Source organism: Planococcus citri, chromosome 3 (assembly GCF_950023065.1).
Source record: "Planococcus citri chromosome 3, ihPlaCitr1.1, whole genome shotgun sequence".
In the NCBI taxonomy this organism is placed as follows: domain Eukaryota; kingdom Metazoa; phylum Arthropoda; class Insecta; order Hemiptera; family Pseudococcidae; genus Planococcus; species Planococcus citri.
This window is the reverse complement of record NC_088679.1, coordinates 36,912,527-36,929,295: the sequence shown is the minus strand read 5'-3', so window position 1 is coordinate 36,929,295 and position 16,769 is coordinate 36,912,527. Positions and strand designations below refer to the sequence as shown.

The window sequence follows — 16,769 nt, the reverse complement described above, 5'->3', positions numbered from 1 at the left end:
CAGAATCCCCCTAACCTGCACATAAGTCAAATGAAGTTCGAAACGACGAAAATATCGACAATTAATCTAAACGTTGCAGAAGCATAGTGTACGTGAAAAATCATATTCTCGAGTTCATTAAGTCGCCTCGAAAATATACCTTCGAAAGGAGACCATTATGAGGAATAAATTGCCAAAAATACTCGAATAACGCGAATAACCTATAATAGGTTAGTCGATCGAAACCAATACATTAAAACGAATGCGACAAACAAAAGCCGAAAGTATTGCCAGCATATTTTGAGAAATCGTTTGGAAACATGGCAAAAGACAAAACTTGATACGTAATTCATCAACCTTTTGAAAACGTCTTCTTAAGAAACATTTCTATATATTTGTCTGATTCATCAGTCACAACGTTACCCTCTTTCGTACACATCTTATAGCGAGTTAATGAAGGATGTTGGAAAAAAGGCCATCTCGTGTGCATCTTTATTATACATACATACACATACATGCTGTTGAAACACGATAATTTCATCAAGCGTCTTTGTACGGTATACCTACTTTACTTTGAAGTAGGTAATACTCGTACGACGTGTACGATGTACTTAGACAAGTCGCGAAGCGGCGATATTTCAACCATCGACTCGAAAACGGTGCTCGACAGAATGAAATTAATTCCCATGCTCAGCTATCGTGGTCGCAAAATATTTAATAACGTGTTTGAAAATACTATATAACTCGAGATAGCCTCGAGGTTTCGTAAAAAAATTTTCCTTTTGGCTCATCGTAAAATTTTTCATCTTGAATTTGCAACTTTTCAAATTCTTCTTGCCCTATTAAGTAACAAGTTTTTGTTGTAAAAGAATTTCGAAATTTTCTCTCGTAAACGTAAAACGTATGCTTTCTATTCGCCTGTATTAACCTCCCCGCCGCGCCGTCGAGTAATTTTTAATAATTTTTCATCGCTGTGTAAAAGTTGAAAAAATAATTTAAAAAATTAATCGTTTCATTTTGTCGGTTTTAACGCGCAATTTAAGAGCCTGACATTTTCACCAAGTACGACCCACCACTTCTTTGAAGTTGTCATTATGAAAAAATAAGCGCAGGGAAAAAAAGCTCTTTTCAAAGTGATCCATATAATCAAGTTGACGAGTTTTTTTTCCACTCTTCGGTAGTGCAGGTATCTACGTAAATTGCGCATTATCATAATTAGTAATTTTTAGTATACTCGACGAAACATCGTTTCACGATGCTTTTTATACTTTTCACTCTTTGTAAAAACTGGTTTATTGCGATGCAAAGCGGTAATAGATAAATTTTTAGCCAATAATTCGATTACCGTTCGGGGTAGTAAATTGACGTCAAAAAACTAAATTCGAAATTCTCGGTTGATTTTTCCCTCTGTCTTTCTCGCTCGTTTTTTTTTTTCATGTTCGACGTCGATTCCCCCGAGGTAAAATGAAAATTCGCAATTAATCGGAATATACATTTTAAAAAGCATCGAGCTCGTCGAAATATTGAAAAAATTCGCACAAAAGGTAAACTCGCTCCGGGGTGTTTTAAAATATTATAAAAAGGATTTATTAAAAGCTACAATGTGCTGTTTCTTCGATTATACGACGATTTTACAAATTGAAAAGTGTCGTAGTTTTAAAGATGATATGCGAGGCATTCAGTTCCTCTCCTTGCCGCCATCTGAAGCTGCACCCTCTTTTGTTTCCATGCATTGCATTGTACAGTCTACGTTTAGACGAGTTGAAGTAATTACAAAAGTACTGTACTAATTGGATATTTCTCTTTTGATGGAAATTTCCCTTCGTTGTTAAAATGTAAATGAAGGTGGCAAACGAATGCCGATTTACACTACATTATACTTAATCGTGCAATTCACGATGCGGTGCACTTGGCGATGAATTTTTCTTCGCAATTACCTCCTTATCGAAGCGCTTGAGTCTTTAACCCGTTTCACTTGCGGTTATAACACTCGAACGTAATCCGAATCCAAATAAATTTCTACCTATAATTTGAACTGATGTATCTGTGGGTCTAGATACCTTTCTATTTTAGGTTTAGTAATCGTTTTATAATCACGTACAATTTTCTGGTTGTTTTTATTTGAAGCTGAAAAAAACGAAAGAAAAACAAGGAAACATGGGGACATTTTTGACGAATTTTTCTTTGTTATTTCGTCCTATTTTGAAAGTTTTGTCTCGAGAATTGTTCTTTGTTAGTAGAGTGGGATGTGATTGATAACATTTCTAGTCATTATTTACGGCGTATCGAGTAGACAATTATTCTTACACGTTCGCCATCTTTGTAGTCTTGTACGATTGATTTTATGTTACGAATGATACTTTAGGATCGCTTCTTCGTGTATTTTTTTTTTGCCAACAAAAAAAATACTGGATAAAATTCTCGAAATGAAAAATTAGTTTATGAAGTCGGCTTTTTATCAAAAAAAAGCTGCTCGCTCTTGCCTTTAGAGGTTATTTTTTATTACATAAAAAAATACTGCTGTCAAAATTATGACGGCGATAATATTTAATGAGATTCTGTCGTTGATGAACAAGTTGTAAAAAATTGTAGTTACGACCAGAAAAACTGTTGAAATAAAAAACTCTGCGGCAGAATTAATAATAATTTGGCGGTAAATATGAGCGCAAAAGGCAGTTGCGCCAACTGACTCGATACTCGTTCTAAGGCAGTATTTGACGGTTCAAATTCTTGGTAACTGATGTAGTCTCCTTTTTAGAGTTTTTGAGCAACGAGCGAAAAGCCATTCTTAAGTTACTTACTTTTTTTTAGTCGAAGAAATAACCAATTATTGGCGATAACTTCATGTACTCACTTACATTTCTTGATATTACATCAGACGGATTTATTTGTCAACAAATCTTTTAGCCAGGTTGAGAGTACAAACTTGAAAAAATTAGAATTCCAGAAATTATATTATTATGTATAAGACTTTTAAAGTGTCTGTTTTTTTTGTGAGAATTTGTGAAAAAAAATTACAATGTACCTATATTCTTGACATTATGTCAGATTCTGAATGATCGACTTCATTCTGCAAAATGAGATGAGATTAAAATTTTTGAATAGTTTTTCGCGCCATTGCGTAGTTATTTCATCGTCAGTCTGGTTTTTCAATTCAGCGTTCTGCTGCAAATTTAAAATTTACAATTTCATCAGTGGAACAAAACCTCAGATTATAGCTTTTCATTTGTGTATTTATGATGAAATGTTGAGTTTTCGCCTTGAAAATTCAGTTTTGAGCTTTTCAGAACCTTGACTGAACTTGAATCCCTTTAATATGTAGGTAGGTACCTATTTTTTTAAAAAAAAACCTTCGCATGCACATTTACTCTAAGTTCAACCAGTCTTGAAATATGAGACTTCATTGCTTCAAAATTTTGTCAGAATCTTACAAATGAACAGGTCGAAAAAATTGCCTGCTTGGTTTCCGTATTTATATAAATGATACGCGCGCTGGATTTACGGCAAACTGAGTATGCAATTTTATTAACGCCATCTTATTGTCTTCGGTATTTTATGCTGATGGTTGATAGAATTTAGTGTTGGTTTTTCCAGAGTCCCGAGTCTAATAAAGAACGAAAATACTTAGAAGGTTTTTTCTGAGAGTGTTGACTGAAAATTAAGAGACGTAACGAAAATATTTCTGGGGGGGGGGGGGGGAATAAATCATTGAATGCCCAACTAACTCGCTTAAGAATTTTAAAGTATCAAAAAATGTTACAATGCAATTCATGATTATTTAAATTTACAATCGATCTCCAGCATCTATGTACAACTTTTAGAAAACGAGTTGATTTGAGTAAGGAATTTTTGAGATTTCCTGAATACATAAGTTTTCTTCAGTTGCACTCGAATTGGCTCGCGAGCGAAATGAGAGCATAAAGCATTGGAAAATTTATGGTATAATCCAAGAAGTAAAAAAAATCACATGACTTGTGATTCCTGAATTTGAGATTGATTTTTTCAGATTTGAACTAAACACTTTTCAGAAATTTTAATTTCGAAAAAAGAGAAAATTCGCCCAAGCGAAGCGAATGTACAAACTTATGAAAATTCATAATCATTATTTTTGATAATGTTATATTTTCAAGCTTGAAATTTTTAGAAATCCTGTTGAAAATTTGCCCGATAAGATGATTTAGAAAAAATAAAAGTTGAGAAATTCAAGAAAATGATGGACTTGAATGAAGAAAAATCATCAATACAGCTTTGAATCAAAAACATTTTTGATTTAAAGTAGCATAAGTTGGTAGTTTTCAACTGTCTGAATTTCGTTTCAATAAATATCTCCTACATTTTTCTAACTTTTCGGATACTTATTTCCAATAAATTCCCAATTTCAACGGAATGCTGGTGAGCAGCTTCCTACCAGTCTTTCTTGGCTTTGTTCCTGCTGAAAATTTGCCGTCTGGCATGATAAAAAATAGTTGAGTACCTACTTACTATGTAGTTTTTCCTGATGACAATTTCCATTTTCGTTTTGAAATCTTGTGTTTTTAGGAAAAAGAAATAAGTCCAATCTCTGAGAATTCAAATTTTGAGATGTTGATGTTGAAAAAAAACAATGTTTTTTGTGAGGAGCTCACATATTTTCTTGAATTCAAATAATGATTTTTTAGAAGATTTCTATCTTGAAGGAAAAGGCAAAAAGCGAATAGGTAGCCCCGAGCAAAGTGAGAGAAAAAGCGTTAAAAAATTGTAAATCAAGAAGTTGAACTACATTTTTTTTTAACGAGAAGCCAATTAAAAGTTTGAACATGATGTTTTTCATGAGCAGTATGTACGTAATCGAGTAATTCAAGTGGAACTATTAGCTCGAGAAAAGTGATGGCGAAAGCTTTCAAAAATGTGTAATTCAATAAGTCCAAAAAATTCAGAAACCCCTATGGAGTGGGGAGGGATTGAGCGTTTGCTAAACTGCCGAACTTTGAAGGTTCATTTCTTGGTACTGGCTACTCTCTAAATTTGAAACAGTCAATTTCACTGCTTAGCAGTCACGACATTTTGCCTTTTTAAAGCAGTAGTTTTTTTTACTGCAAAACAGTGAAAAATTACTGAATTGGTCAGTCAAAATGATTTTTTACTGACCAATTCAGTAATTTTTTACTGTTTTGCAGTAAAAAAAACTACTGCTTTAAAAAGGCAAAATGTCGTGACTGCTAAGCAGTGAAATTTGACTGCTTTAAATTTAGAGAGTAAACTTGAAGCAAATTTGTTTGCGAGGTTTCGAAGAAAACATATGCGAGAGATTTTACAATCAGTGATGTACAATTTAAAAAATTCAAATTCGAGCTTTCAAAGTGTAAGTTCAACTTTTTAAGATAAGTAGGTACATACAATAGTTGAACGCTACCATTCAAAAATTAGACAAATTCACCCTTCCATCACGATCAAAAATTTTAAAAATATATATTTTTTAAAACTGAAGTTGTGTGTTGATGGTTATTAATTTGAAGCTTTTAAATTTGTTCCTCTTAACTTGCCCCAAAGCCCCTACTCTCACTATTGCTCTAAAATATGATTAAAATTCATAAAATTTCAAGAATACAAAAATTTAATTTTTTTAAAAATCAACTTCATAGTAATTCTTTTATCAATATCGTGATTATTATTTTCAATATATGTACCTACGATCTGATGTATTATCATTGAAGTGGTATTTCTATTACGCTTATCTATTTCTTTTAGCTTGGAAAACCCTTAGTCTCCTTAGTATTATGAATAATGATGAATTCCGTTTAACCAACTGAATATTTTTGACACTCTTCAGCCATTTATACCACTAGATCGTACCTATATGTATGTATTGTATATTTTAGGTAGGTACTCGAAAAGAATTCAAATCCTATTTACGAATTTGTATTCATCGACACGCGATACGATTTCTATAACGAAAAGTCAAAAACATCAACGAACGTGAGAATTTGAAACGTTCGAGTTTTACACTCTTCTGTATGATTTTTCCTTTCACAATTTCGCGCAGTGGGTAATATCGCGATATTCGTTGTAAGTTTTAAGAAAACTCATAAAAAATGTAAAACTATACCTACACATGTGTTATATGTTTAAAATAAAACGGTCGTGCATTTACGAGCACGATTTTTAACAAAAAAATTCGCGTCAATTTTTTCAACATGTGACGGATGAAAGAGCTTTTACTACGAAAATCCCGCTTAAAAACGACACCGTCGAATTTATCACAACTTATGATGTACTCGTATTCGTACATATATACTCGTGTGTATGACGATGAGAAAACACGCGGATAAGAATATGATATCTACTTTTAACTTTATTAGCGATCTGCATCGCTCATTTTAGCTTATTGTTGTCGAGTTGTTGCTCTTTAAATAGCGCAAAAAATTCCACGAGATGTAACAAAAGCGTCAAGTCACGTTTGAATAAAATGAAGAGTAATTTATTGTACAAATACTGCTAGCTTTGAGTACGTTCACAGCAGTAAATGTTGAAGGTTATACAGGGTGGTCCATCAAAATGTAAGCTGTATAATGATTTTTTTCATTCTTATTTCAAAAATAGGTAGGGAGTTGAAAAACTAGGTAAGTACATCAATGATATTTTCGGTTCGGATTATCTTTACAAAAATCAGTTTGACATCAGCTGTATAAGTAAGTATTCCAGCTGACATGAAAGCTGAACCAAAATACGAGGGTAGTTCCAAAAGTAACGCCTCCGCGAGTAATTATCGTACAAAAAAATTTTATAGCTCGAAAGAAAGAGATTTTTGGTAATTTGAACCAATTAGAAAAGTTTTATTGAAATCTCTGAATGTATTTGTCGCACTTTTTGTAGAATATTCAAACAATTTATTCGACGAATTCATTGAACAATTTGATGTAGATAGGTACCCGTAGATATAGGTGTTAGGTGAAAAGTTGCTTACTTCTAATTACATTTATAGATGACGTTTATTGAAAATTTTTGGCCTATTCTCCGTGTGGACTGTGGGTACTTAGCCTTACTTCAGTATAAAAAATTTCCAAATTCGAAGAAAATTTTGTTTTAATTGAAAAGTGTTTTTTGTTCGTTCCTAGTTAGGTATCTGGTACCTATTCGTATTACTCGTACTTTTATAAGACATTGATTTTGGGCCATATTCGTTAACCAATCGTCTAACAGAAGTTGTATACTATAGTTATTCGAGTAAAAGTATACAAGATTCAGTGGTCAAAACTAGACGTCACGTGTACAAAAAAAATCTATCAAGTAGGTATTCAACGCTCTGATATTTTTTTCATCGTCGGCTTATAATATTAATCGATGAAAATATTGCTTTACTGTACCTATAACATGGATAAAATACTCGTATATGATAGGAAACGTGATTACTGTGTAGACACACGGGTAACAGATTTATTAAATTGTCGCAAAACAGAAACAGAGAGGAAGAGAAAAAAACTCTCTGTAGCTTGAAATTCTCGTTTAAATTTCGCAATATTATATTAAAATGATAACTGAATTTAACCCCAACGAAGCTTTACAAGGGTTGAATTTAATAACTGCATTCGAGCCAGTAACCCAGACCCAGGAGTATATATACATATTTTCCGTGAAAATACACTCTTCCGAATATTAATCGTGATTGAGAATCCATCCACATGATTGAGTTAATTTTGTGGCCGCGCAGAAAATTCAATTAATGTAACCCGTCAAGTACTACTGTCGCAGATTTAATTATAAAGGATTTTACGCGGTCATCTTAATTATACTTCAAGTTTAAAATTGCCCACTTCGATTTAGTAAACATCATTTTAAAATACGAGTATAACCTGCATCAACGTCCTACGTTTTGCAAGAATAAACATACCAATAATCCGCTTTCTAGCGAATTATAATTTCGTTGGGATTTGAAAATTTCTCAAATTTGTTGGTTCAGTGGTGGAAAAGGATAGATGGGGGTAGAGGTTGTAATATTATCGATGTTTTCTGTTCGTATGAGAAAAAATAACCAGTTGTGCAGTATTACTTCAATTTCCAAGATTGTAACGTTTTCTAGAAAAATCCCCCTTTCCGCAATTTACCTTCGTTGATACTTAATTCTTCGACAATATCGTTTAAATTGGTATCTATACCTATAGAAAAAATGAATTATTTCAGCTGAGTGAGGGACGTGTTTATTTTTGGAACTTTTTGTTTCAAGACAAAATACGTAAAATTAACAAAAAAAAAAAAAAACAGAATTAAAAATTTAAAAGAAAAATCAGAAAAATATCTCGAATTTTGCCACAAAATCCGATAAGAAATCATTGCAAGAGATTCAAACATTTTTGCAAATTTTTTAGAACAATTTTAATTAAAACCTACTTTTGTTCCCTGAAACTGAGAAACGAAACACATGGAAAAACATAACGTTTTATATCGAAAAAATTAATCAACAATATCTAAAAATTGAAAAAAAATTAATAAACTAAAAAAAGAAAACATGCCAATATTTTTAAAAAACAAAAAAAACTGAAAAAATTAGCCAAATACAGCACAGAAATTTCAAACCGAGTGAAATATTTACTGAAAACGTGAAAAATCCCATAAAAATGCGGGGAAAATGTTTCAACAAATTGGATTCATTTTACTGGGAATTTTGTGAATCGTGAAGATTATCGATAAGTTCACTATCTTGCTCGAGCAAGAAAATCCTAGCCTTGCTCTATCTGCTGTAGTTGATCGAAAAAAATTTACCCATAAAGTACAGTATCTGTTTACCTAATGTGACGAAAAATAATGATATTGTATTGAGTTTTGCGGTATGCATGAATATGGTTTCATTATACCAAAATGTGTTTTCAACCAGCCCTTTCAATTGAAAATTTGATTTAAAAAAGGCAGGCCTTATTAAAAATAGGCACTAAAATTCTCAATAAAGTCCAACAAATTTTCTTTGGAAAATGTTTTCGTCAAAATGCATTAATTGTGGTTAAAAATCAATTTACTCGTATTGTGATGGTGAAAGTGCTTCTCTTCTTTTATGAAGGTTAAGATGACTTCTACCTCACGTATGTATATTGTGTAGGACTTATTAGCCCTACACTCCTCCCAGGTATATTAGCTCATAGGTTCTTAAAGTAAAATATCGAAGATACGCGAATAAATGACACGGAACGTGCTCTACAGCTTGATTAAGTTACGAACGAATATCACATCGAATTATACACAAGAATACAAACAGAGGAGACTACACTCTAATGTGCATACCCTCAGGCTAAAACGAATCTACACGCGAGCTTTAAACAATACGTGCTAAGGCTACGAAAGTTATGAAGAGGCTAAATTCTATATTTTCTACGCAAATCGGAAGTGGCGTGGAAAATTCCTCAAAAGCAGTGAAGCCACTTCCGCTGGACCACATCTTTCCTTTTGGTGGGAGCTCCAGGCGCATCCCCTCCCGGTACAACTTACCTACTCTTTTCATATCCAGGGCCACGCTCCCCCGAGGAAAATGTGAATTTTATTTAAAAAAAAAAAAAAAAAAAAAAGAGGTGGGCCTAATTAGGAATACCCGTTCCTGAAAAGCCTATTTTTTTTTTTTTTTGAAACGCTTGGCCTCAGTCTCTAGAGGAGTTGAGAATAAAAACAAATAATAATATGTCATTTTACAGATATAAAACTTCAAAGTTTCTCAAGTAAGGTGAAAATAATTTTTTTAAATCTCAATTTGGGAGGGAATAATGTCCGGCCAAAAACACTTGGAGGGTCTTAATTGGCGCTGGTATCTTATAAGTGAACATTTTCTTTTTTATATAGCCTTAGGTGCGTGTTGTTCAATTTAATGTGTTTTTAACCTGGTTTTCTTCAGAAAATTTAGTGGGGAAAAATGAAAAATTAGCCAAATACAGCACAAAAATTTGAAATTGGATAAAATATTTCTTAAACGTCTGAAAAATTCTCTAAAAATGTGAAAAATTCCCTTAAAAATGCCTGAATACGATTTTTTATGCTCTCTTATTTTACTGGAAAATGAATGGTGGAGAAATGATTGAGAAATTCCCTATCCTCTATGTCCTACTTAAATCACTGTTGATTACAAAAATTTTGAGTAGTTTTGGGATTGTGAAAAAGGGGTCGGGGACTATGTTGGCGTTGTTGGCTTGAAATACCAAAATATTTGCCACGACAGTATACATACTTTTAATCAAATTTTGAAAAATGTTTACTTACTTATAGTCGACATGATTTCTCTTCTTAAAAATATTGAATATTGATAAAATTGTGCTTCAAATTCCAAGTGAACATGATTTAGAGAGCAGCTGGGTTTCTGTGCCCGCCTACATACAAAATTCCTGCCATATAGGGTTCAACAAATCAACATGCATAGTACTTATCTATGTAGTGTATTTACTCTCTAATTAAGTTCACACTGTTTGAAGAATATTAATCGATCGATTTTTTTATTCCCAGAAACAACAACTTTCAATCCCCCCCCCTTTATTAACTTTACTTATACTCGTCGAATAATTAACACCTTTTTTAAAAATTAAGTTTTCATTTAATTTTTTTCTTCTTATAACTCGTTGTATTTGATTTTTTGTCCAAACAACCTTTTCAACCCTTTATAATTTCATATTGTCGAAAAAATAATACAAAGCTCTTGAAAAGTTTACAACGAATCATGCATAAATTGAGAGTAGAAGTCGAAAAGTTTCCCAAAGTGAAGACTACACTCATTTTTCGAATAATAGTTTGTTTTTTGCAAATGAAAATAAATAATAAAAAAATAAGGAAAGAAAGTTTGCAAAAAACAATTGTTTAATGCAAAATAAAGAACAAAACGCCTTCCAGGTCTTTATTTTTTAGGAAAAAATTTTTTTTCCGAAAAATAATTCCCTCGTTGAGAATGACTTACCTGGGTAAATTCCGCGCTGGTTTTAATGTTAATTATACAAATGAATTTTACAGCAGATGTTTATCGTTGGCGTCTTCTTAAACGTAATACTTACTTTCGGTAGCCGCTGGAAAAGCATTTCGCTTTCATGTAGCTTGAGGTGCGCTGTTTTAACATCATCGTCGGAGGCTAAATGAGTTAGCAACTTATGTGTGCTGTTTTTCTAGCCGCTTTATCGTGTAATTTTCAAGAAATACGAACAGTATTCATTTACTAAATTGATGACGATAACGATTAAAATAATACCATCGTATATTCTCGCTAATAAATAATACCGATGATGATGGTTTTCGCTCGAACAAAAAATTTTTATCTCTTCACCAGGCTTCGTTGTTGGTAATTTTTTCATCTGCCAAGCCCCCTCTACCCCTCCGTTCCTTTTCTTCCTATTTCTATCTCTCTACACTCTTGGTATGTATTAGTATTCGTTTCATTATTATATCGATAACGCAGCCTCGTTTCGCGAGATTTTTTTTCGTTAGTGTGAAAAAAATACTAATACGTTTGACAGCTGTAAGGAGTACGTCGAGCTTTTACGTATACAATTTAAATAAATAAATATCTACTCGTTGGCTTTGTTGATTATGCACAAAATGCCCCAAGTACGTGTGTGTGATTCGATTAAACGCTTCGTTAAATTTTAAATATACTCGAGTATTTTTACCTCTCTATATTGTTTTGTCAAACACGTCATTGCATATGTGACGACGCGACGAGATCGTTGATCTTTTCGTCAATGATATGTGACCGTGTTCGATGTTAGGTTTCATTAATTTTTTCCCCGATAAAAAATGAAAATTACTATCTTTCAATCTGTCCTGTCATTCATAGTGAAGGCATTTTTACACACAAAAAATACTGGATTTATGACTGCTTTTCCCTCTTTCACTGTGTGACAGAAAAAAGTAAACTTTGTACGAATTTGAAATGTCAAATGCTGCGAGTGAAATTGGATTCACTTTCTGTGTAGAAAAAATTGTTGAAATATGTACTTATCCGAATGACGAGTGCCGATTATATTTAGATTATGAATTTTATCGTTTTCTATTCTTTTTTTTTCATAGGAATGAAGAATACATAATCTGACACGTGATTTGGATTTTTCAAATTGAACAATCTAGGTATGTATAAAATTATCTACCTACTCAGTTTATCGAAAAGTTTCGTAAAGAAACGAATTGATAATTTAGTTGGAAAGGCACGTGCGTGAGGTACGATAAATTGGGTAGGTAACTAGGTATATTCAATTTTATTGTTCAAATGATCCTCTGACAGCTCTGACTACATTTACCTTTCATGATGCAATGCCTTCGTGCCAGTAGAAAAGTGCCAAAACTTGATACTTACTGATTTTGGCACACATGACATTCTGTGTTAAATTTGACACTTTGGATTAGGTACATTGACATTCATGAATGGCGCGTGAAAGTTAATTAATCGATCAGCAGACATGATCAATTATCATAAAATATGAGAATTAGGATGAATGATGACAAATTTCTAAAAAAAAAATTACTGAACGATTCATCAATATTTTTGCCTTGGATATGTTTTTTGTGCGGTAGGTCCGCTTAAAATGTTGAAGACTTTGATTCATAAGATGCTTAATTGCTTACCCAAATGGCACTAATTCGCGTAACAATGACACTGACTTTTGAAAACTTTTGGAAAAAATTTCCATTTTTTGAAATTTGTACTCGCGTTGAAGTAAACTTTTATGTATCAATTTACCAAATAAGATACGTCAATGACCCTTTAACTTTCAGTTTCTATTTTTGCTCAATTGTAAATCTAGATAAATTTTTCTTCATTATCTGAAACTTCAGAAAAATTATAAAATAATATTCTAAATTTCATTTCCATTATGAAAAAATGAAAATCTAAGCTTAATTTATGAACATTATTCTACGCGAATATAAAATTTAATAAAATTAGGCCTATTACTTAATAAAATTTTTCTTATCTTATCAACCTGAACATTTCAAGATTAATACGGCAGTTATGTGTGATACTCTGGGAAAATGCTTGATTTGAGCTGTGCAGTTTTTCACAAAGAAGTTTTGAACTTTTAAAAAAAATGATAGACAACTTGTTTTTGAAAATTCATAATAAAATTAAAATATCTGTTATTGGTGATGAATCAAAATAATTTTTCAAGTGAAGCAATTATTTACACTTGTTTATTTCTTTGATAAAAAAGTATATTGTCAAAAAGGCAAAAAACCGTCATCAAACAGCTTTTTTGAATGTTTGAAATTTTCAAAAATTCGTCAAAAGCTCAAAAATGAACTAGAGTATCTAAAATGGTAGTGGGAGTTTTAGGACATGCTGTTTTGATGTATCTTGACTTCTAATCGAAGAGTGGCAGCTCAAAAGACTCCTTTGATAGAGGAAAAATATATCATGTTTAATTGAGTTTCTCACTCAATGACCGTGGCAACACTATAATATTCTGGATAAGTCTCTGAGAAATTATTCGGGAATCACTGTATACTCGTATCTACCTATACACCTACGTGCACTCACTTTTTAGCTTTGTCTAAAAAGAAATTGAAAACGTTGTTGTATCATTCTAAAGATTGGTTTTTTTCCGAGGAGGTTTTGTTTTTGAGATATTTTTGAACTCAAATTGGAAAGGTGAAAACAACCGAGCAATATTTTGAGGGACTTTAAGTAAAGAACACCATGTTATCGTCATTGCTCTTTTATTTTGAGCAGATTGGCGATTCCTTCGAATTGGTATTTTTAAAATAAGAAATTTCAACAAAATGATAAGTTTTAACCGCGTTGATCACAAACTAAAATTATTAGACTTTTCTAACTGGCCACACTAAATTAATTCATAATTAGTTACATTTTGAAAAAAATTAATCCACCTTTATGCTGTAATTGTAATGTAATTTTTGATAACAACCACTTTGATAACTTGTCCCTTTTAAACAAATTTCTAGAGTACCTATATTAAATTTTAATACTATTATTAAACTAAACAAAAATGATAAATTACTCCATTTAATTAAATTTTCCAAAAATATTATATGTGCTTTGTAAAACCAAAATTATTGGGTTGTAAGCACTTTCAAATAAATATCTATCTATTTATCTATCTTCTATCTATCTTTTTTTCTCGTCTGCATAGAATTTCATAGGTATGGTTGCTTATTTGTAAAATCTAGATAATAGAGTAGATCGCAAAAAAAAAACATGTCGAATGATTTTGATCAAATTTAGTGAAGACCTTCATTTTGAGTTGAAAGTCACCAAGAAAAATTTGTATTTCTGGAGGTGTCCCTGGAGGAGAGAAATAGGAGCTCAATGAAGAAGGGAGTATTTTCGAAAAAATCGTGGGGTTTTCGCTCTACCTGTTTTGGAAAAAAATGGTCCGGATCCAAACAATAGCATTTAAGATTCTACGACCACTTTTGGGGTCCTATTGAATAGCTGAAAATTTTCAAATCTCTTATTTCTGGGGAATACAGCAATGCCAATTTTCTGGTCCAAAAAATCTAAAAAAATATTTAATAAGTTTTCGACAATTTTTCTCGATTTTTTGAAATTTTTAATAATGACTGAAAAATTAGCACCCCTGTGCCTATTCCAAAATATTTCTTCACTTTCAGAAATGATACCTTCCATGTTTTGAATTGGGTAATTCCATAATAATTATATAAGGGAAAAAACATTTTCGAAGCACGAATTTATGTACCTCAAAATAGCCGATTTGCAAATTTTCAATCGCTTAGTAGAACTCCAAAGGCGGTCTTTGATTTTAATTGAAGTAGCCCAGGTCGACTCGGAATATCAAATATTTACCATCTTTTTTGCGTAATTATTTCCAAAACAGGTTGGGCAAAAACTAGCGAGCGAAAATACCACGATTTTTTCAAAAATTTCCTCTCTTAAGGCATCCATATTTTATCCTTCAGGGATACCTCTGGAGCTAAAAAAAATTTCTGAGTGACTTTCGACTCAAAATGAAGGTCTCCTCTAAATTTTGTCAAAATACAAACGCCTTCTTTTTTTTCGCGATCCACCATACTGGATAATCAGATCAAAAATTTCAATTTCCGAAATTTCGTTTGCTGTGAAAATTGATAGGTAATGAGTTTTCTTCGAAGCTCCAAGTCTAAAAATTCTTCGCACCATTTTCATATTTTTTCCCATGCTAAAATTTTATTGCTGCGCTATTTTTCTACATTGGTAGTAAAATAATCTTAAGATTTACGTACTTGCTCGAATAACAAAAAGAGCTTACATTCGCAGTATAGGTACCTGTATTTTTTTTTTTTTTTTTGCTATGTTACTTTCCAGCCAAAATCTTACTTTAGCGGTTTAAAATTTCTCCTTTGTTGTTGCACCACTTAATGCAGACAGAGAAATTTTACAATGCTATACGTTTATTTCGGAGTAGGTAAACGAAATTCGCCCAGAATTTACTTTCAGGTTTAGCCATTTTGCATAGCGCAATTCGAGCCTTTCACGAGTGAAATTTTCACGCTCTAATTGCATCATTTTTTTAGTACGTGTTGACACGATAATAGGTACCTACATTTTATAAAGGATAAGACCACGAAAGCAGGGAAATAGCATTAAATATTTGGGCACAAAGTAAAGCACCGTAAACATTTCTCCGATGCTACGAGTATGGTTGACGTTAATATTCTAATTGTCTAGTCGCATATGTAGGTAGTGGGTTCGTCGCTCGTCGAGTATGTAGAAGTACCTAGACCTTACTAAAATGATATAAAATGATGGACGAATTTTCTCTCTTAGTTTTGATAATTGTTACGCCGAGGGCCTAGTTAATAAAAGTTTCAAAGTCGCCTTCATTAAGTGAAAAACGCTCGTTCCTGAGAGACGTTTAATCTTGCCAGTGTACTCGTATATTGCTTTCTCTGTTTCTCCGTTTCTGTTACTCGCAGAACGAAGAAAATAAATTATTGTACTATGGTAATAGGTCAGAAAGAGGTAGGTAAGTTTCCCGAAATTCTTAATCTATTTGAAAATTAACGGTTAAAGTTCGTTTTTACCTCATAAACTTTATACGGGTATACTATAAGCTATTTGAAATTTAATTATTATCATTTTATATTTTCGTTGATAGATATTTATAGTGTACGAGTATAGTACGCGAGTATAGTACAGGGTGCATATTTAAAGGCTAAATTACCAACTATACTATATACAGCTAAGGAAAACATCACTTTTATTGGATTTATTAAGATGAACTTCTCGCTTGTTGATGAAATGAAATTACACTCTCGAAGCTAAAATAGACTCTAATCAGTTATTTTAAGTATTTTTAAAGCTCTTGCGAAGTAATTATCTTGTTTTAAAATAAAGCTTAGTATAAAAGTCGGCCTTTTATTGAGCGAGCTCATTTTTCAAACGATGCTTGCCAAATGGACTAGACGTTGGAGAAAATTTCTTCCTTATTTTTAGTTCACGCGTTTTGATTTTCAACAAAAATACGCGTACGTATAATACTGCATCGTGAATTCTCGATCTTGTGGTTTTATTGATAGCAAGATACCCCAGCTCGGAATCCAACATCTTGTCATCATCTGATCTCGTTATCTTGATAATTATGTAATCTTACTATATTCAGGTAGTAATTACCTCTGGCACTGTAACAAAAAATATTACAATGAGAGTGATGATGAAACATGTTCAAAAAGCACCTCCCACTGGGTAATTTGAAATTGATTTCAATGTAATTTTAACTTTTATAGATGCTGTAATCGTCCGCTACAATTTTTATTTGCGGCGAATAAAAGTGAATTTAAAGTTTTTACGATTTGTAAAATATTTAAAAAGTTTGCATTCTTTTTTTTTTGCCTCCTTTTTAACAGCC

At 32.2% G+C, this 16,769-nt stretch overlaps 2 protein-coding genes across 5 annotated transcripts in view; one reads left to right on the top strand and one right to left on the bottom strand.

Moving 5' to 3' along the window:
* LOC135838348 (GTP-binding protein Di-Ras1) overlaps positions 1 to 16,769 on the top strand; it is a 176,910-nt gene that overhangs the window by 94,799 nt on the left and 65,342 nt on the right. For 2 of the 4 annotated variants that reach the window (XM_065353932.1, XM_065353933.1), the window contains one exon: positions 11,980 to 12,036. The exons of the other annotated variants lie outside the window; for them this stretch is intronic. The gene's annotated coding sequence lies outside the window, so the exon portion shown is untranslated. The remainder of the gene's footprint in view (positions 1 to 11,979; positions 12,037 to 16,769) is intronic. 4 annotated transcript variants of the gene reach the window in all.
* LOC135838680 (lipase member H-like) overlaps positions 16,116 to 16,769 on the bottom strand; it is a 35,830-nt gene continuing 35,176 nt past the window's right edge. Inside the window, exon 7 of the mRNA XM_065354413.1 lies at positions 16,116 to 16,542. Coding sequence (XP_065210485.1) covers positions 16,476 to 16,542 — 67 coding nt within the window. The 3' untranslated portion in view covers positions 16,116 to 16,475. The remainder of the gene's footprint in view (positions 16,543 to 16,769) is intronic.